The 20,716-nt window shown below is 38.2% G+C and overlaps 1 protein-coding gene across 3 annotated transcripts in view; it reads left to right on the top strand.

Moving 5' to 3' along the window:
• Positions 1-20,716, top strand: part of SKAP2 (src kinase associated phosphoprotein 2) — a 253,461-nt gene that overhangs the window by 51,380 nt on the left and 181,365 nt on the right. For 2 of the 3 annotated variants that reach the window (XM_082398007.1, XM_082398006.1), the window contains exon 2: positions 12,050-12,110. In XM_082398007.1, coding sequence (XP_082254133.1) covers positions 12,050-12,110 — 61 coding nt within the window. Of the gene's footprint in view, positions 1-11,596; positions 12,111-20,716 lie in introns of those variants that run through there. The other variant, XM_082398009.1, reaches the window with a different exon arrangement.

Genomic DNA, 20,716 nt, shown 5'->3' with positions numbered 1-20,716 from the left:
TACACAGCTGCCTGCCAGTGAGCTTAGAGGTGTTGAATGGGTAGCTACTACTGTGCTAAGAGCTGAAATTGACTGAAATTAACTGCAATTTACCATCCAAGTAATTCCAGTCTTCTCCTGGGTGTTGCAAGCCTTCCATAGACTCCAGAGTTCCAGAATAGTTAATATCAGGTAGATAGTGCCAGTTTAATTGTTGTCTAGGTGGGGAGACAGATTTCTGGTGCCTCCTACTCTGTCGTCTTCCCAGAAGCTGCCTTCATTCCTTTTTATTGCTGAATAACATTCCATTTATGGGTAGACCTCATTTTGTTTATCTGTCCATCAGTTGATAGACATTTTTGTTGTTTCCACTTTTAGGTAATTATGAACAATGCTGCTACAAACATTTGTGCAAAGTTTATGTGGACACATGTTTTCATTTCTCTTGAGTATATACCTAGTAGTGGAATTGCTGGGTCATATGGTAAGTCTAGGTTCAACATTTTGAGGAACTACCAAACTATTATCCAAAGTGGCTACACCATTTTACATTCCCATCAACAATGTTTGAGGGTTCCAATTTCTCTACTTCCTCATCAACACTTGTTTTTTTCAGTCTTTTTGATTGTAGCCATCCTAGTGGGTGTGAAGTGGTATCTCATTGCAGTCTTGATTTGTATTTCCTCGATAGCTAACGATGTTGATCACCTTTTCATGTGGGCTACTTTTTGGATTTGGAGAAATGAAAGGACATGGTTTGTTTTTAGTGTTCTTCTATTTTTTGAGGGCTTCTACCCTTTTATGGTATAATAATCTCTTCACAGTCTCATTTATCAAGGTGTATTTTAGGCAGGCTCAGCTGAGAGCTCAGTATCCTGAGACCTTACCTGTCTGGGCCAGTAGGGTAAAGGAGAGAAGGTGGAAATAGGAGGCCAGTGGTGAGAGGGTGTCCAACAGTCTATACTGTTTCATTTAAAGAGGTGAGGAAACTATAACTGGGGCTAGGTGGATGTTAGTACCCAAAGAGTCTGATCTCATGATCAAGTCACAATAGCAGAAATCTCTAGTTAGGGACAGTTCTCAGAGTCATTAATTCAACAGATATTTATGAAGCAGTTGCTGTGAACCAACGAGAATCTGTTTTATATGCTACAGTTAGCCTGATAAAATAGCAGTTAAGTTCCCTGTCTTCCTATCACTTATGTTCTAGTGGAGGATCAATTCAGTTTAGAATAGAAATTCAGTCTGTGGGCATAAGAGATTGGCAAAGGCTGGGCAATGGAAGAGGCTCAAGATTTGAATGGAACTCTCCTTCCAACATGGAATTTAGACGCCACTTCAGAAAACTGCAGCAGGGGCCTGATCACAGAGGAAAAACACCCCACGCTGGGATGAAGGACCAGAGGACCATATGTGGGCATATGAATTCTTACTTTGCTATAGGCAACAAGACTAATTCTGCAACCTGGCAGCTTAGGGACTAGGCCTCTTGCTACTGGGTCATGATCGGTTCAGGAGTGGAGGAGTGGTGCTGAGTAGATAGTAGGAGGTCATTAGTGCCTGCAGCAGAGCTAGACTTAGGGGAGAAGGAAAATGGCACCTTTCCTCTAAAATGAGGATTCCCCTCTCCCCCTCAGAGTCTCTGTAGTACTTTTTATGAGGATGATATAGCTGGTAGGTGGCAGAGTTGTAAGCTTTCAGGGAGAGAATTTATGTGAAAGCACTCTGAAATATTGTCAAACAACAGCAGTATATAAGGTATTAGATTAATAAAGATAATTATTGCTTGTAGCTACTAATGTCTGAGAGGGCATCAGATTATGGTGGTGTCAGGTGATACAGAGGAGAGGAGACCATAGACACACAAGTGACTCATCCCATTCCTGTTCAAGGAACCCAAACAGTTACAAAATTTCGGCATACTTTTTGTACCACAAATGTGGTTCTGTCAAAAATGATGGAGTGTTCCCTTTTCACCACACCCTTTCCAGTATTTATTGTTTCTAGATTTTTTGATAATGGCCATTCTGACCGGTGTGAGGTGATACCTCATTGTAGTTTTGATTTGCATTTCTCTAATAATTAGTGATGTTGAGCATCTTTTCATGTGCCTCTTGGCCATCTGTATGTCTTCCTTGGTGAAATGTCTATTTAGGTCTTCCACCAATTTTTTAACTGGATTGTTTTTTTTTTTGATATTGAGCTCCATGAGCTGTTTATATTTTGGAGATTAATCCTTTGTCTGTTGTTTCATTTGCAAATATTTTCTCGCATTCTGAGGGTTGTCTTTTTGTGTTACTTATGGTTTCCTTTGCTGTGCAAAAGCTTTTAGGTTTAATTAAGTCCCATTTGTTTATTTTTGTTTTAATTTCTGTTACTCTAGGAGGTGGGTCAAAAAAGATCTTGCTGTGGTTTATGTCAAAGAGTGTTTTTCCTCTAAGAGTTTTATAGTGTCTGGTCTTACATTTAAGTCTTTAATCCATTTGGAGTTTATTTTTGTGTATGGTGTTAGGTAGTGTTCTAATTTCATTCTTTTACACGTAGCTGTCCAGTTTTCCCAGCACCACTTATTGAAGAGGCTGTCTTTTCTCCATTGTATGTTCTTGCCTCCTTTGTGGTAAATTCGGTGCCCATATGTGCGTGGGTTTATCTCTGGACATTCTATCTTGTACCATGGAACCCTCCTGCACTGTTGGTGGGAATGTAAATTGATACAACCACTATGGAAAACAGTATGGAGGTTCCTTAAAAAACTAAAAATAGAACTACCACATGACCCAGCAATCCCACTACTGGGCATATACCCTGAGTAAACCTTAATTCAAAAAGAGACATGTACCACAGTGTTCATTGCAGCACTATTTACAATAGCCAGGACATGGAAGCAACCTAAAAGTCCCTCGACAGATGAATGTATAAAGAAGATGTGGCATATATATACAATGGAATATTACTCAGCCATAAAAAGAAATGAAATTGAGTTATCTGTAGTGAGGTGGATGGACCTAGAGTCTGTCATACGGAGTGAAGTAAGTCAGAAAGAGAAAAACAAATACTGTATGCTAATGCATATATATGGAATCTAAAAAAAAAAAAAAAATGGTACTGATGAACCTAGTTGTAGGGCAGGAATAAAGAGGTAGACATAGAAAATGGGCTTGAGGACATGGGGTGGGAGGGCGAAGCTGGTGTGAAGTGAGATTAGCATCGACATATACACACTACTGAATGTAAAATAGTTGGCTAGTGTGAAGCAGCAGCATAGCACAGGGAGATCGGCTCGATACTTTGCGATGACCGAGATGGGTGGGATAGGGAGGGTGGGAGGGAGGCTCAAGAGGCAGGGGATATGGGGACATGTGTATGCGTATGGCTGATTCACTTTGTTGTGCAACAGAAACTAACACAGTATTGTGAAGCAATTATACTCCAATAAAGATCTATTTTAAAAAAATGTTGGAGTGGCATCCCTTTCTGTCTCTTCAACGCTAAATGTTGCAGAAGGAGACATGAGAAGCAAGTAGATAAGAGACTAGTTTTTATCTGTTTGCTTAATCTGTGTTTTCAACTTTTAAACCAGTTGGATGCAAAATTCTTATTACAGGACATGATTTTTCCTTTCTGGAGTAACAGAAACTAGTTTCTTCTGGTTGATTATTAAAATCTTTGTTCAAATAAAGCCAAGTAAGAAAACTGGAGTGGGTCTCATCTCTCAGATGGTTCAGGCAGAGTTAAGAAATAATAAGCAGAGGAAGCACTGTATCAGAACGCATCTGACTGTAAGAAATAGAAAACTTATCTGTGGAGGCCTAAACAAATGGGATTTCATATTTCTTACCTAACAAGAAGTCTGGAGGTAGGTAGTTGACTGTGTTGATCTAATGATTTCTGGGCCAACTTCTTTGTCATTTTCCTGACCAGAATATAGCTGCTGTGGCTCTAGCCACCACATCAATGTTTAGGACAGAAAAAGGTACATAGGCGGAGACTTTCTCCTTGTGAAGTATGGTCTTTTTATTTAGGAGAAGAGCCTTCCCTAGCAGACTTACACAATGTCTCATTGGCCAGGATTGGATCATGTGCTCACTTTTTGGCCAATCCCTGAAGAAGGAGAAGGTGATTGTTATATGAGTGATTTAGACGAGTTCAGCTCATTCCTTGTGGCTGAGGTAGGGGCCTAACCTTCCTGAAATCAAAGGATCTCTGCCAACAACCTGAATACAAGTAATAGTTTTACTACCAGAGAAGATACAGCTATAGCATAAACAAGGCTCAGTACCTGGCCCATGTGCCAGTGGATCCAAAAGTGACTGCACACCCAGATTGGTGATGGGGTTGGGGTGGGTACTCCTGGAAACTTAATGCAAAAAGATCCACAGAACTTTGCCACATTAGACTAGAGGGGTATCCCTGGACAATCTTGTGCTCTGGTGCCTTCACTGTAGAGTCCTATGTGGTTCTTTTCCTTCTCACTATAATTTAGGGATAAAGGATTCTTCAGCCAGTACACACCCCACTGCCTTGGGTGGCCTCCTACCCCTTTTTCATTCTCTCTCTCTGCTGTCAGAGCCTCATAGGGACCTAGGGAAAAAAAATAGCTGTCAGGCTCTTATTGTGTGCCAGGCATGTGCTGAGCACTTTATATTCTTTATCTAATTGAAGCCTCCTAAAAGCCCTTTGAAGTAGGTACTGTGAGTATCATCCTTATTTTGTGGTTGAGAAACTGTAAATCGACCCTCCTAGCCTAGGGCCACAAATACCCAGAAACTGTGGACCACGGACATCCCCTGGTTAGCGTCCCCCAGCCCATCATTTTGTTCTTCCATTTCCAGTAAACTCGATTTCTGTGTCCGTCTTTTTTATGGTATTTCTCACAGTGTCCTGGAAAATGCTACTATGTAAGTGTAAACTGACCAAAGTCACACAACTAGTAAGTGGCCAGGCCAAGTTTTGACTCCAGAGTCTGTGCTCTGAAGCGATGTGATTAGCTCTCTAATCTCCCCAAATAGAAGGTGAGTAAAATGGAGATTGAGAGGGCTCAACGAAATATCTAGCAAGTGGTGTTAATCCTTATAGAACAGCATATGTATATTTAACAAGGGCTTTCTGAAGACATAATGCCCCAGTTTATTTTGGGTTTTTATTGAAGTATAGTTGGTTTACAATGTTGTGTTAATTTCTGCTGTACAGTAAAGCGATTCAGCTATACATCTATATACATTCTTTTTTTTTTCTTTTTTTTGGGGTGGGCCACATTGTGCGGCATTTGGGAACTTAGTTCCCTGACCAGGGATCGAACCCATGCCCCCTGCAGTGGAAGCATGGAGTCTTAACTGCTGGACTGCCAGGGACGTCCCTATACATTCTTTTTTATATTCTTTTCCATTATGATTTATCACAGGAAATAGAATATAGTTCCCTGTGCTATACAGTAGGTCCTTGTTGTTTATCCACTCTCTATATTCTAGTTTGCATCTGCTAACCTCAAACTCCCACTCTGTCCCTCCCCCCACCCCACCCTTTGGTAACCATAGGTATGTTTTCTATGTCTGTATGTTTCTGTTTTGTAGATAAGTTCATTCGTGTCATATTTTAGGTTCCACATATAAGTGATACCATATGGTATTTGTCTATCTCTGTCTGATTTCACTTAGTATGATAATCTTTAAGTCCATCCATGTTGCTTCAAATGGCATTATTTCATTCTTTTTTATGGCTGAGTAGTATTACATTGTATAAATGTACCACATCTTCTTTATCCATTCATCTGTTGATGGACATTTAGGTTGTTTCCATGTCTTGGCTATTGTGAATAGTGCTGCCATGAACATAAGGGTTCATGTATCTTTTTGTTTTTATTTATTTATTTATTTATTTATTTATTATTATTTTTTTAATCAGTCATCAATTTTATACACATCACTGTATACATGTCAATCCCAATCGCCCATCATGTAGCTTTTTGAATTCTATTTTTAGTTTTTTGAGGAACCTCCATACTGTTTTCCATAGTGGCTGCACCAACTTACATTCACACCAACAGTGTAGGGGGGTTCTCTTTTTTCCACACCCTCTCCAGCATTTGTTATTTGTAGACTTTTTAATCATGACCATTCTGACCAGTGTGAGGTGGTACCTCATTGTAGTTTTGATTTACATAGTGCCCCAATTTAATATAAATAGAAGAGTTTCCGTATTCTGAGGCATTCTTGTGGGGCAGCGATGTCTTCCAATAATGGTGTATTAGCTCTCAAAGAAATGTTGATGATATGGGTGATCATTCATTTTCTAAATACAGGTATCCACCACTGTTGAAACTTTGCTTTACACCACTTCACTTTTATGAAAGACCTACATGAGCACGCATTTTTGCTAATCAAAAGAAATCCAAGAGGATTTTTGCTTTTACAAGAAAGGCAAAAAGCAAAACTAGCGTTCAGCATTTGTTTTGCAGTGAACCGTTACAGAGGCAGCACACATCCGGATCAGTGAGAGCAGCTCCGCCAAGCTCCTTCCCCAGGAACTACACTCATCATCAAGCTGCCATAGCTTCGAACTGTGTCTGTGTGCATTTGTGCTTGATCTTGATTTATTTTGTGCCTCTGTTAGCAAGATGTGTCCTAAAGTAATTGCTTCTTCAGTTTACACCATTTGAGCTTAGGAAGGGTTTCATAGGAACGCTCTACTTTTGGATAGTGGGGGAGTCCTGTATCTTCTTTGTCTGAAGTCCTCAAACTTATCAGTATAGTGCCTCTAAAGAAGGATAAAGACCTAGGAATCACATTAGATTGAAAGCCCTGCCTCTTACAAGTGGCATAAAGTGAAACACACCTATTTGAATGTTACTTTTGCCCTCATTTTGTTTCTTGGATATTTTTGTTGAAGCTGAAAAGCTTTTTCTGAATAGTAACTGACCTTGACAAAAACTGGCTTTACTCTGCAGATGTTTTAAAGTTATAGCGGTCAGATGGACATACCTGATTACTATTTTTCCACACCCAATTTTCTGCTGTTTATTTTAAAATGTGTAACATGCTTGCATTAGCTTGTACTGGCTCTAGCTGCCAGTGGAGTGTTCTGTAATAATTTTTTTTTGTGGCAGCCTTCATACGAAAGTAATTCATGGCATGGTTTGAGCCAAGTTAGTACATTGAAAACTAAAAGGGCTGTTGTTTATTTAAGATTGAACTGGGGGAAGACTCGAGGGCACTGCCCTTCCAATGCCAAGCAATGAACCAATCTAAACACTGTGTCATCATCACATATAAACATCATTTAATGAGTGCTCTTGTTATACATAAGGAATATAGAAGAATTCTGTTTTCCTTTTCCTTTTTCATAGACTCTAAAAGCACAGGAGGTTTTGCTAGATCAAATATGATCTTGTTTTTGCTGGCTTATTGACTTAGGAATAAACGAATAACCTGTTCTTTTGGAGGGAATTTCTTAGTATTTCATCTTTTGTTGTAATAACATTCTTATTCCATCATGTTTAAGTACTGTGACAACGTTTTGTTAACGAGGGGATTGGGATGGGGTGCAGTGGGGAACAGGACAGAGCAGCATATCAGAAGGATGTCATTACCTTTTCTATACAATCTCAAATTAGACATTTGTTTACAGATTAACTTTCTTTAGGGAGGAAATACATTTGAATTCCCCACATATACTTAAACAACTTTTGTTCTGTGTGCAAAGTATAGCACATAACTTAGAATAAAAATTTCCATTTTGCATGGTTATGCCTCCAAGTATGCAAAGACTGGTTCAGCTGCTAACAGAACAAACAATAAATGCCTTTGTCTAAGGGTTACGTTTTGGAGCTTGGGTATTAAAAGAATTGTGTTATTACTGCCAAGGATCTGAACTGGCTTAGACATGCTACTATAGTTATGAGTCATTTTAGTGATAATGATGTACAGAAGAAATTATACACAAAGAGCTTTAATTTAAAGAACTTTTTCCTTCAAATATTCTCAAATATAATAAATTGGCCTACAGCATAACCAATATTATTAGAAGGGTAATAAAAGAGGAGAGGCAATGTATACATTCTTTCACAGGAATCTACCCGAAGAGTAAACTATGCTCACATTTTAATCAGCCACTTGGTGACTGCTGGTTAGGATGTTTACTTCTGGGGAGAGGCTTTGGTAATCTCTAGTATAAGAACAGAGTCCCATTAAACTGGCAGCATTTAAATCACAGGTTAAAACTCCTTCCTTCTCTGAAACTGTTTTAAAATTGGAGTATGATGCTGGTTGTACAACTCTATGAATACACTAAAAACCATTGAATTGTACATTTCAAGTGAGTGAGTTGTATGGTATGTTAATTGTACCTTAATAAATTTGTTTAAAAACCCCCCTTCCTTTTCACAAAATGGAAGTCACTATTTTATGTTGGTGTCTCCTATTCTCTTTTTTCTCCTTGGATCTCTGTTTATTAATATTGCTGTTGTGCAACACTGTAATTTCGTACTGACTGGTTTCACCTTGGAAGTTGATAATGTGCTAACTGGCTATTTGGGGCATATTTTCTTCTCTTCATCATTTCTTTGTATTTAAAACAATGTGCTTATTTCTTTTATTTCCTCAGTTCACATTCATTAATGTGGAGTTACTTTAAAATAATGTTCTAGTGCAGTGGTTCTCAACTGCGGGGGTGGGGGGTAGTGTCATTATCTGAAGACATTTTTGATTGTTGAAATTTGGGTGTGGGGTGCTGCTGGCATGGAGTGGGTAGAGGTCAGGGATACTGCTCAACATCCTGTGTTGCACAGGACAGCTTCCCACAACAAAGGATTATCTAGTCCAAAATGTCAGTAGTGCTGAGGTTGAGGAACCCTACTGTAGGGAAGCTAGCTTGAGCTATTTGTGTTGTGGATAAACTGAGGCCTAATTCTGAACTCTGTCATGAAGTAGCTTAGTTATCCAGAAAATCAAGCTCCCTGTCCTCACTTGACAACAGCTTTTACTCTGGGGTCACAGCTGATATTTCCACGCCCACTCATGAGTAAAAATGTTACTAAGCAAATGGATTGACTTTCTCTTATTAACCTATACTTCTTTTTTTCCCTTTTTTTAAATTGAAGTATAGGTGATTTACAATGCTGTGTTAATTACTGCTGTACAGCAAAGTGACTCAGTTATACATATATATACATTCCTTTACATATTCTTTTCTATTATGGTTTATCACAAGACACTGAATATAGTTCCCTGTGCTATATAGTAAGACCTTGTTGTTTATCCATTCTATATATACCAGTTTGCATCTGCTAATCCCAAACTCCCAATCCATTCCTCTCCCACCCTCCACCCCCTTGGCAACCACAAGTCTGTTCTCTATGTCCCTGAGTCTGTCTCTGTTTCATAGATAGGTTCATTTGTGTCATATTTTAGATTCCACATATAAACGATATCATATGGTACTTGTCTTTCTCTCTCTGACTTATTTCACTTAGCATAATAATCTCTAGTTGCATTGTGAATAGCTGTTTCCATGTCTTGGCAATTGTGAATAGTGCTGCTATAAATATAGGTGTGCATGTATCTTTTTGAGTTATAGTTTTGTCTGGCTATATGCCCAGGAGTGGGACTGCTGGGTCATATGGTCGTTCTATTTTTAGTTTTTTAAGGAACCTCCATACTGTTCTCCATAGTGGCTGTATCCATTTACATTCCCACCAACGGTGCAAGAGGGTTTCCTTTTCTCCACGCCCTCTCCAGCATTTGTTATTTGTAGACTTTTTAATGATGGCCATTCTGACCGGTGTGAGGTGATACCTCATTGTGGTTTTGATTTGCATTTCTCTAATAATTAGTGATGTTGAGCATCTTTTCATGTGCCTATTGGCCCTCTGTAGTTCTTCTTTGGAGAAATGTCTCTTTGGGTCTTCTGCACATTTTTTGATTGGGTTGTTTGTTTTTTTGTTGTTGAGTTGTATGAGCTGTTTGTATATTTTTAACCTATAGTTTTTGCTTGTAGAAAGAGAAATGTCTCTTTGTACACCACTGTTTTATTCTCCAGTTTTAGATACCTCCTTACATTTGTAAAATACTTAAAAAATAACTCTATTATCTCATCTTACTCACACAATTATCTTGTGCGACGAACAGGACAGCAATGATGCCTCTTTCTAGTATTAGGAAATTGAGAACCAGAAAGATGGTGACTTTCTAGCACTGTTTCAAGTTATTAATAAAGTTGGCACTAGAGCCCAAGCATCCTTTCCACTGTGTCACCACAGGCAATGTTAGTAATTAGGGGCTTGGGCTTTGATTTCATGCAGACCTAGGATTTTTATTAATTTCTGTCTCTTTTATCTGTGTGATCTAGGGTGAGTTAAATAACATCTCTAAGGCTTATGTTTCCTTCTTGGCAAAATGGGGACTTTTCTTACAATAGGAATTTCTTGCAGTAGAACTTTTCTTACAGGGTTGTTGTGAGGGAGGAAAGAAATAATCCTGTGAAACAACTAGTGCTTGACCCATTGTGAATGTTCAATAACAGTTTGCAAGTATCATTGTTCTCTTGTTTCTGAATTAAGACAGAAATGCCCTTACTATATCTGGCTGTTAAATACTGTCAAGTCAATAAGTGTTTAAAGGCCTTAGTTTTGTCAACTCTAAAATGAGGGGGTTGGATTAAATTATTTGAACTCCTCTTTCAACCCCAGATCTATGTTTCTTTATTGCTTAGTGACCAAAAGAAGACATATTTAAAAAACAACATAGTCAGGTGTTTTGGGGGTTTATCATAGTAGCCACTGCTGAGGAGACAATGGAATTCTCTCTTAGTTATATTACTACTGCTCTTATTAGTAATGTTCTTAGGTCATGTTCACTTTTAGGACCATATATGGACTCTGTTTTCAGCCACTACCTATCCCATTATGTACAGAAAGAACGTTTAAATCACTCATTCAAAAAAATGAATGAAAAATAGTAAATATGAAAACCCTCTCAGTATCATAAAATGTAATATGGAGCAATAGCTGCCTCAATTTCAGGTCCAACTATTTCACTGTGAGGGAGAAGAGCATATGTTTCTACCAAACATCTTCAGATGTCATTATTGGACTATTTTGGATACTCTTACTTAGTTAAGTTCTACTCATAACATTTTAGGAATTATTTAACAAAAATAACCCCTCCATTTAGCAAAATGTGGATCAGATGTATTGGAAAGATTATCTCTCACCTAGTGCTAGAGAAAGTACAACATGTGTGGATGACATATCCCTCCTCTCTTCTCAAAGCCATTGTTCACTCCAACCCTGTCCGAGCCCCACTCCCCCACCCCCACCGGTTTCCATGATCTTCCTCACTTTTGGGCCCACTCCTTTTGGGCCAGTTTCCCCCTATTCTCCAAGATGCCAAAAAACCTTGTTGGCCTTCTCCTACCTTGAACTCTTCGCAGCAGGCTGTCTTCCCCATAGTGAAAATTAAGGGCATCTCACTCTTCAGGCTACAGTATCTCTATTTTATGAGAAGTCAACTAAAGTTTGGTGTTATTTAAAGTTTTCAGGGAATTCCCTGGCGATCCAGTGGTTAAGACTCTTGAGTTTTCACTGCTGAGGGCCTGGCTTCCATCCCTGGTCGGGGAACGAGGATCCCACAACCTGCGTGGCATGGCCAAGAAAAACAAAAAGTTTTCAGACTTCCTCCCAGCTTTGTTCTTTACCATGGATAATGTTTTTTGAATATGTATGCCAAATTAATTCTCACAATAGCAACTCTAGGAAATGGTTGCAATTGGTATTACCATCTTAGTCCTGGGGAATCTGAGACTTAGCTTGATCATATTACTCTCCCAAAGCCACACAACTAAGAATTATTAGAGCTAGGATCCAAGCCAAAAAGTTTGACAGAGTCCATGGTCCTAACTGTACTCTCTGCTATCTATTCAGTAATAACATTTATGGAGTTCTTACTGTGGGCTGACATTGTACTAAGAATTTTAATACAGTTTTTTACTTAATTGTTAAAACTACCCTATACTTTTTTTTTTTTTTTTCTGGGTGGATAGAGATTTATTTATTGTTTTTTTTTTTTAATTGGCTCAGGGCATTGTGGGAGCCGTCAAGTCGAGAATCTGTTGGGTTGGCCAACAAGCTGGAAATTCAGGTAAGAGTTGATGTTGCATCTTGAGTCCAGCTTCAGCAGGGCAGCCAGCTGAACAGTTTCCTTTTCTGTAAAATGAGGCTTCAATACCAGTCATCTGAGCAACCCCATGTTGCCTCAGTACTTCATCATGCCTGCATTAAAACATGTTAGAATGATCTAATGGCTTACATCTTACTCTTCAACTAGAAAGTTAGCTTGCTGAGAGTAAGTCTTATTTACCTTCGTGTCCTTAGTACAGAGTAAGCTGCCTGGCACCTAGTAGGCGTTCATGAAATATTTGAGGAATGAGTGAGTATATACTCCTCCTTCCTATGGCAAATGAGACAGTGTATGTGATGGTGCCATGCAACTTAATTGTCATACAAATATGATATATAGTTAATAAAAATTACCTGTTTGACTCTGCTTAATAGGAAGAAAAATGTTTTCCTTCTCCTGGTGACATGTATTTTTACAGTGGTTTCTTGAATCATTGCCCTTGCTGGAGCTACCCAATCAAAGGCAGACTGTTTTCTGAATATTTTCAGGAAAAGAGAAGACCACTTTGTCTTGAAAATCTACACCCTACTTAAAAGGCATAGCTAATCTAATTTTTAAAAATCTTAAGCCTCCCAGTTGTAAATGCCAGTAATTTTAGGTCTTTATCTGTAGAATAAGCATGACGAATAAAGTGCAAATATATTTGTAGAGAGCTGGGAGAGCCTTGGATGACAGGCAAGTAGATCAGAACAAAGTGTTGTTAATGTTCCCCCGGATGCATTAAGATGAGTGCAGAAGATCAATAGATCTGCAGGACACTAATCCCTCTTGAAGGTGTGAACATCCTGGATTTTATTTATTTAAGATTGATACAATTGAGTTATATATTTGAGAATCTAATGGAAGAAAATCACATCATCTTTCAGGAAAGCAGTCCTCTCAGTTGCACCAGCCAAGCTTCATCTGTTAATCCTTTTTGACCAATGAAGTAGTTGGTATATTCTTGTAAACTTCCCGGAGACAATTTGTCCATTATTAGGCCTGAACTTGAAATAGTTGGAGAAGGAAAGGAAAATTCAACAGCTCATCTTGCATCAGAATAATACAAGTGGGTCTCATTTTAATAAAACCCTAGAACACAGTATCATCTAGTAAGTAACAGGTACTCAATAAATGCTCTTTGAATAAATGGATGGAAATCTACATTTGTGAAATAGATCAATAAAGATGTGATCATTTACACTCCCAGAAGATTTATCTGCTTATTTGCTTCAGAGTGCTGACTTTAAATATGGGTCTTGTACACTAGTACTAAAGAATAAGAAGGTGAGATTTTTCTTTTCAAGTTACGTCGTCCTTTTTCCCATCTGCAGGGACATAACTACCACCGTAGCAGCTTATCACTTTACTTATCATATACATGTGATGAAAGAGAGGGCTTCTAGTTCCTTCATTTTCATGAGTACCAATATCTAATTTTTGAAAGTAAAAACCTGCTGGACCATCATGATTTATAGATTTAAAATGTGCTGTAATGTAATGCGACTTAGCATCCATAGCTTTCCCTCCAACATCTGTATCCTGATTTGTAGTCTAATAAACCTTCCTGCTGCAGAAGGCATGTGCGTGGTTGTTCTGAGGTGTAATACATCAACACAGCATTTCTAAACACAGAGCAATAATGTATTCAATTAAGGGAGGAAATAAAACATTGAGCCGTTTCTTATAATAAATCTTTTACTAAGCTTCCCACATCACATGTTTGCTGAGGAAATAATACATGTCATTCAGACTAAGGGTTATTGTAGACTGCTGAGGGAAACATGAAATTCTGGAGGTTTCAGCAGTCCTGTGAAACCCTGAAACATGGAAAGTGTACAAATTAGAAAAGGATGTAATATGTGACTAATGATACCTCTTGGGATACCTTTGGAACCCATATTTACTGTTATGATCACTAGGTTCATTTAAGCTATAGGAGTTGAAAAGCAATACCCTAGTAAGTGAAAAACACCTCTGAGTTCATTAGATGTGGTTGTAATTTAAACTCTAAAGGCTTTTTTCCTTGCTGCCATTCTTCATATTTCTGGAAATGTGGTACTTGAGCTCCTAATAAAAGTGGTCTACATCATGACCATATAATCTACAGTTCCTGGAAAGCACATTTACACCTCCACATCTGTAGCTAAAGCTGGGACTGAACAGAAAATTAATTCACCCCAGATGTCACTCAAAAGAACGTTCTGGAGAAAGACTGCCATGCTTAGAATTTTCTAGCCACCAAATATATCCCAGACAATGGTATAAATATACAATCCAGGTCTTACAAGCCCAAATGTTGGAAACTCTTTTCATATACTATGTATGCCAAGTGCAAAATTAACTGAATCCCAGAAGTAAATCCCCATTCTCCCTCCTCCATTTGTTCAGGTAAACAATGGCTATTTTGACATTATTTATACAAATGATTCCAGGTCTTTCTGTCCTGAGCAACTTAACAAGAAATTTAGTTCTTCTGGCTTGGCAAGACGTCATTCCATAAAGCTTTAAAGAAGCTTATATGACAGTTTCTTTGAAAAAAAAAAGTGTATTATATGATTTGGGTTGCTAATCACCAGAATAGCATTTTGTGGATCAAAATAATTAGGCAATCCATTTCTATATAGTGATCTAATAATACTCTTCTTTCCTTAGCTTTGGGTTTCCCTGATCAGTTCTTCTTTTCCTCTGTTATGGACTAGTTGCTATGGAATCAGTTTCTTCCCATTCCCAGGTGATATGCCTGACCAGAACAACTTTATGGTTGAAAAAAGATCAACACATAAACCAAAGGATTCTCCACAGTTTGTGGAAATCTAATCAGGCAAGACTTCCGTCCCAATCTAATCTATTTATAGTTTTTAGTTCTGCCTCTTAAAGTCATGTATTTCTTGGTGCCTTGCTTAGAGTCCCCTTCTTTCCACGTGCAGCCCACCAGGTGTGTGGGTGAGTGAGTCTGCACAATTTCCCAGGAGGCCCCGCTGATGTTGCAGCTTCTTAGTTGTAGTTCAGACAAGGCCACTGCAGGCACATTGTGCCTTATGAATAGTGGAGCTTTCTCTAGAGGAAAATCATCTGCTACTATGTCAGGTCAGATACAGAAGCCAGATACCTAGGTTCTCAGTTGGTGTAACCGCTCATAAAAATTACTATTTAATAAGGACATCCTCAGGATTCATTAAGGGACCAATGTAAAAATGGCCATGTGAAAAATAGTTTTGCACCTTTGCAAAACTGCTGTTAAAGATATTGCTCATTGAATATTTAATAATTAATCAGAGATCCATTCACCTGACAAATTCCTCTTAAAATACGTCTCCTGAAAAGCTGGTGTGTGTTCGTCTATTAAACATTGAGATCTATACAACCCATGGAATTCTCTCTTTTCCTTTGGCTACAAAAATTAGAGCTAAATCCCCTGCTTAACTGTATCAATAATTTTATTCTAGTTTCCTGATGTACTTTTTCTTTACCCTTCCTGTGTGGAGGTCTGTGAAATGGTATTGGTAGTTTCTGAACACTTGGATTTGTATGCAAAAGTGTGTATTGTGTGTATGTGAATACTCACTTTCATTTTTCTGGGGAAAGAACCCAAAGCTTTCATCAGATTCTCAAAGGGATGCATTACTCAGAAAAAGTTAAGGACCATAGTACTATGTGGTGTTTTATATCTTTGGTCTCACCTTTAACTCTTCTGTCTGTATAACAAATACATTTCAATTATAAACAATCTGAGTCCTTTTTTGTGGGGGGAAAGGGAAGGAAAAGCTAGATGGCAGTAAAAATTATATAAACCTAAATAAAACAGCACATTTTGTTGTCAAGTACTCAGCCTGTTTGTTAGTAGGTATGATTTTGGGGGGCAATTTTTTTGTTTGTCTGTGTTTTTCAGAAACAGTAGGCTAAAAGAATAACCCTAGACGACATACGTCTATAGGAAAATGTAATCTGGTGTCTTATCTTTTTAAATTTTTCTCCCATTTTAAAAATAAACAAACTGTCTAGATAGGTCTATCTAGAGAGCCCCCTATGGAAAGGGTCTCCTAAATATTATAGGGAGATAGCAATATACATAGAAAATTCCTTCATGGTGTGACATTGATATATATTGACCTTGAGACTGGAAAAGTCCACTATGTTGTACATACCAATGTGGAATTTGTAAGACAACCCCATAGGAGTTAACTTGCTAATTTGGAAACTAGATAAATCCAATAAAAGGAAAACTTGTTGAGAGAAAAAGCCTGGTTGAGAAAAAAAATCTCAGGAGATCAAATAGTAACACCAAACCATTGGAGAAGCAGATATATTTCCCCCTAGAACAAAATATCTTCCATCTTGCTTTTTCCAAAGTAATTTTTTATGAACATATCGTGAATTACACAGGACCCCAACCCTGCTGCTCTAGGAACAAAAAGACAGAGCCGACAGATGTAGTTATTTGCCAGGAACAACCATGTGAATTTATAAATATTTTACTAGTGCAGCTTTCAGAAGAGTGACTTTTACTGCCATATTAATGCAACTTGCAAATTTATAGTCTGGGCATTTGTGGGTTATGAATGTCCAGTATTCGAGGCTAGTGCCAAGAACACGGTTTATGTTTTGAAATTCTTTTTTTCTCTGAACACAGACCTCTTGGCTGTTAAGGTCTGTGTTGTAATTCAGTTACACATGAGGTGCAAGGCTACGTAGTGTATCAGTTCCCACTGCCAATGGCTGGACTCATAAATATACTCATTACAACATACTCCATTTAACAGAGTGGCACACAAAGCATAAAAATATCTCTAAAGAATAGAGAATTAGTAATTGTAGAAGCAATAGTGGCATGATTCCATGCCTCAGGCCAGACCCATAATATGTGACCTAAAGTTATAATTATGTGTCATGATATAAAAAAAAAACTGGAATCATATGTTTTGGGAAATAATATTTTAGTATCTATTAGATCAACATCCTCATCCGTGTTGTCATATGCTTCAAAGGGTACACTACTGAAAAGACTTTAGCTATTCTACTAATCTTTCAGCCGGGGAATCGCGGAGGAAGGAGGACCACTGCAACTCTTTCCTTGTAAATTCGTAAGTTGCTTTCCCTTGATCATGCCTAAGGTGAAATAGTCTTTCTAGTTTTCCAGATCTGGAGAAAGAGGAAGAGATTTCTCTGGGCTTGAGCAAATAAGACCTGGAATGAAATCTTAAAGTGACCAACCTTTGGTCACACGTCAGGGGGTCCTCCTCTTTCAAGATGTTATAACCTAGGCAGAATTGTTGGCCACTGATGAGAGCCAGCACGATTGCCTGACCTGTCTTCCACTGAGTGGCTCTATTACCTTGAACATATCACTTCTCAGGGTCGCATTTCTTCTTCTGTAAAATGTTCATGTTGTACTATATGATTGCAAAATCCCCTCACAGCTATGATGATTTTTTTCCTAATGCATGTGTGCCAACATATGTAGATATTGATAAATATATTACAATTTGCAATATTAATTGCTTATCAGCGTGCACACTTTTCATTCCCTAAAAACCGCAGGTGGAAAAAAGGCTTTTCTGTTTCACACCTTATGTCCACCATTTCTTGCTCTGTATTAAAACTGTGTATTATCCTTAAAAGAGTTAATTGGAAGTCTAACCTTAAATAATGGAGCATCTTGTGCTCTTACCAAAATTTGTAATTAGTACAATGAGTAACGCTCTCCTGAATTACTAAAGCTAAACAAACAAACAAACAATCCCAGTTTATTCCAAGGCTTAATCCTACCAAGGCCTCCAACCTGATTAATCATGCAGCAGGCAGTAAACTGCCCTTATTAGCTGACCTTAGACACTTCAATGAAATGGACTGCAGCCTGTGAAAAATGACACACGTGCCCAAATCCCATGCAGTAATTATATTAGAAAGTACTCTGTTATCAGGTTTTAAAGATAACCTTAGCCTTAAGAATAAGATTCTGTCAAGAGCAAATCCTTCTTCTTTCATTGGCTTCTAACCTAAAGGATAGAAGTAGTCAAATGCTTGTTACCATTACCCAGGAAAAATTCGGCCTTAAAATTGATTGAATCAATTTCCTTTATCTTATTATCTTAGGCCATAGCAATTTAAAAAAAAACCCAAGTAGAATGATAGCACTCCATGATCTGGACAGTCTCATATGTCCCTTGTTTGTTTATCTTTTCTTCCTTTTCCCTTTATCTCTATCCTGACCTTTCCTTTCTATCCTCTCATGAAGGTAAAAACCTAAAATGAAAATAAGTAGCTATTCATACTTTCCAACACAGCCACATGTTCACATGACAAATGGAGCATGACCATACAAAGAGACTAAAATGACATATCCTTATTGCAGGCTCAATTTACTTAATTTTGTGTCTTCCAACTATTACGACAAGGGTCACTCATTCTGCAGAATTAATGGCTGATATAAATTTAGTATAAAAAAAGTATAAAGAAAAGAGTTCTTCACCCACTGTATGGCCAAGCTGTGGAATTTACTACCTTGTACCTTGCGTGGTCATAGATTTAGTCCAGGGATGAATTAGAAAGATAGGTAGATAATTTTATGGCCAGTCATAATACTGTAGTTACGAATACTAAGATAAAGGTAATGGAATCTCATGTTTCAGGGCACAAGCTGATCATCCTAGGGGCTTTGCAGGATTTCTTGTATTTCCTTAATATGCTCTGAGCAAGTGGCTTGGCTCATATTGAAGTTTTACCTCTCTCTGGCAGTATTGAATACTGCTGTGAACAGGATACCACATTTATGTCACATTTTTTGTTTATTTTTTGGCAGTGAAAACCACAAGTGTCTGCTAATACAATACCAAAGAACAATGAAACAACAAAATAATTTATTCTTCCATTTAATGAAAGTTTATTGAGGGCCTACCAAGTGCCTGTCACTCTTTTGGGTGTTTGGATACAACCATAAGAAAAACAGAGAAAAATCCCTGCTTTTATGAAACTTACATTCTAGTAGGGCAAGGGAGATAATAAGCCAAACAATAAGTAAGTTATATAGTACATTCGAAGGTTTTAAGTATGGAGCAGAGAAAGGAAACAGAAACGGTTTTATAATTTAAAAAGAGTGGTCAGGCAGGGCATTATCAAAAGGCAACATTTAAAACATGGAAATATGTGGGAGAAGAGTGTTCCAGACAGACAGAAAAGCAAGTAGAAAAGTCCTGAGGCCTGCTGAAAGTAATCTATTAATTAAAATATATTCTTGATTAATTGAAAGACTCAGGGAAATGACATAATCTGATTAATTTTTTATTGTTGTTTAAAATGCTACAACCCTTTTTATTTCTTTCCTTCTTGCTGAAGAAAAATTTTCTAAATTTATGAGATAATCTTCCTGCCTTAGTATTGTAGAACAATGCACACAGATACTAACAATGCACAGATCTACTCACCTTAGATTGGGGTTGAAGATTCCAAGTTGTCCATTACTGTAGCATTAAAACTATCGATGCATGAACTGAATCTGTATAGATGCCCAGATGGATTCTGGGAATTTAAAAATCAAATTTGGCACGTGTCAATTATATTGTCTTTTCTTTTCTTCTCCTTCACTTCCCCTCTGCTTTACTCTTTCCATTTTCTTTTAGAAACTTTTCTGCGAAATCTTGTTCTGGTTTATAGGTTCCTTTATCTTTTCTGCTCTTGCTGCAGTCTTTCTAAAGAGGTTTCTTTAGGAAGAACCCCTTTTATCCATTTAATGTTGGGGGGTAAAAACCATACCTAAACTTAGTGGATTAAACAACATCTATTATTTTTCATGGTTCTGTTGGGGACTGGGAGGTTCTTCTGGTCTGGACTGGCTTGGCCAAGCTTGATGTGGTCTAGGATAGCCTCCATCCCATGACTAGAGGTTGCTCTGTGTCAGCTGGGATGACAGCCACATGTCTGTCATCATCCAGCAGGCTAGCCCAGGCTCCTTCACATGGTGGCAGAGAGATTTCAAGCAACAACAGAGGGCAAGCCCCCATGTACAAGCACTTTTAAGCCTGTATTTATATCTTGCTTGTCAATGTGCTATTTGCTAAAGCAAGTCACGTGATCAAGCTCAGATCTGACGGGTAGAAAAATAGATTCCACCTTTTGATGGGCTGAGCTGCAAAGTCAAATAGCAAAAGGGCTTGCATTCAGGGATGGGAGGAATACGTGGCCATTTTTTAGTTTACCAATCTGCCTTCTGGCCACAAGTCATTCACATTTTTCCTTCTTGTAAAATATGCTCACTCATATCACAGGACCTTTCCTCCCCCAAAATGTTATCCTAAGGTGTCAGGATTGAATTACAGGATCTTTGATATGTAACTGGTCCAGATGTCGATGAGGTTCCCTGAATACAACTTCTCAGGTGCAGTTCCTCTTGAAGTTATCTGGCCTCACACCCTACATAAAATAGAGATACAGGGACAGGGTCATTGCAGTAAACATTCCCATTTGAAGTCCCACCTTCCTCACTACTTGTATCCTTAATTGTATTGTTGAGGACACTGGGCCTGAACTTGTGCTCTCATACCTGGCCAGATTAACATGATTTGCTGCTTCTTTCTCAATGGCCCTTTGAA

This window comes from Balaenoptera borealis (assembly GCF_965194805.1).
Source record: "Balaenoptera borealis genome assembly, chromosome: 7".
Classification (NCBI taxonomy): domain Eukaryota; kingdom Metazoa; phylum Chordata; class Mammalia; order Artiodactyla; family Balaenopteridae; genus Balaenoptera; species Balaenoptera borealis.
Note: the sequence above shows the minus strand (reverse complement) of the source record. Positions and strands in the feature narration are given on the sequence as shown.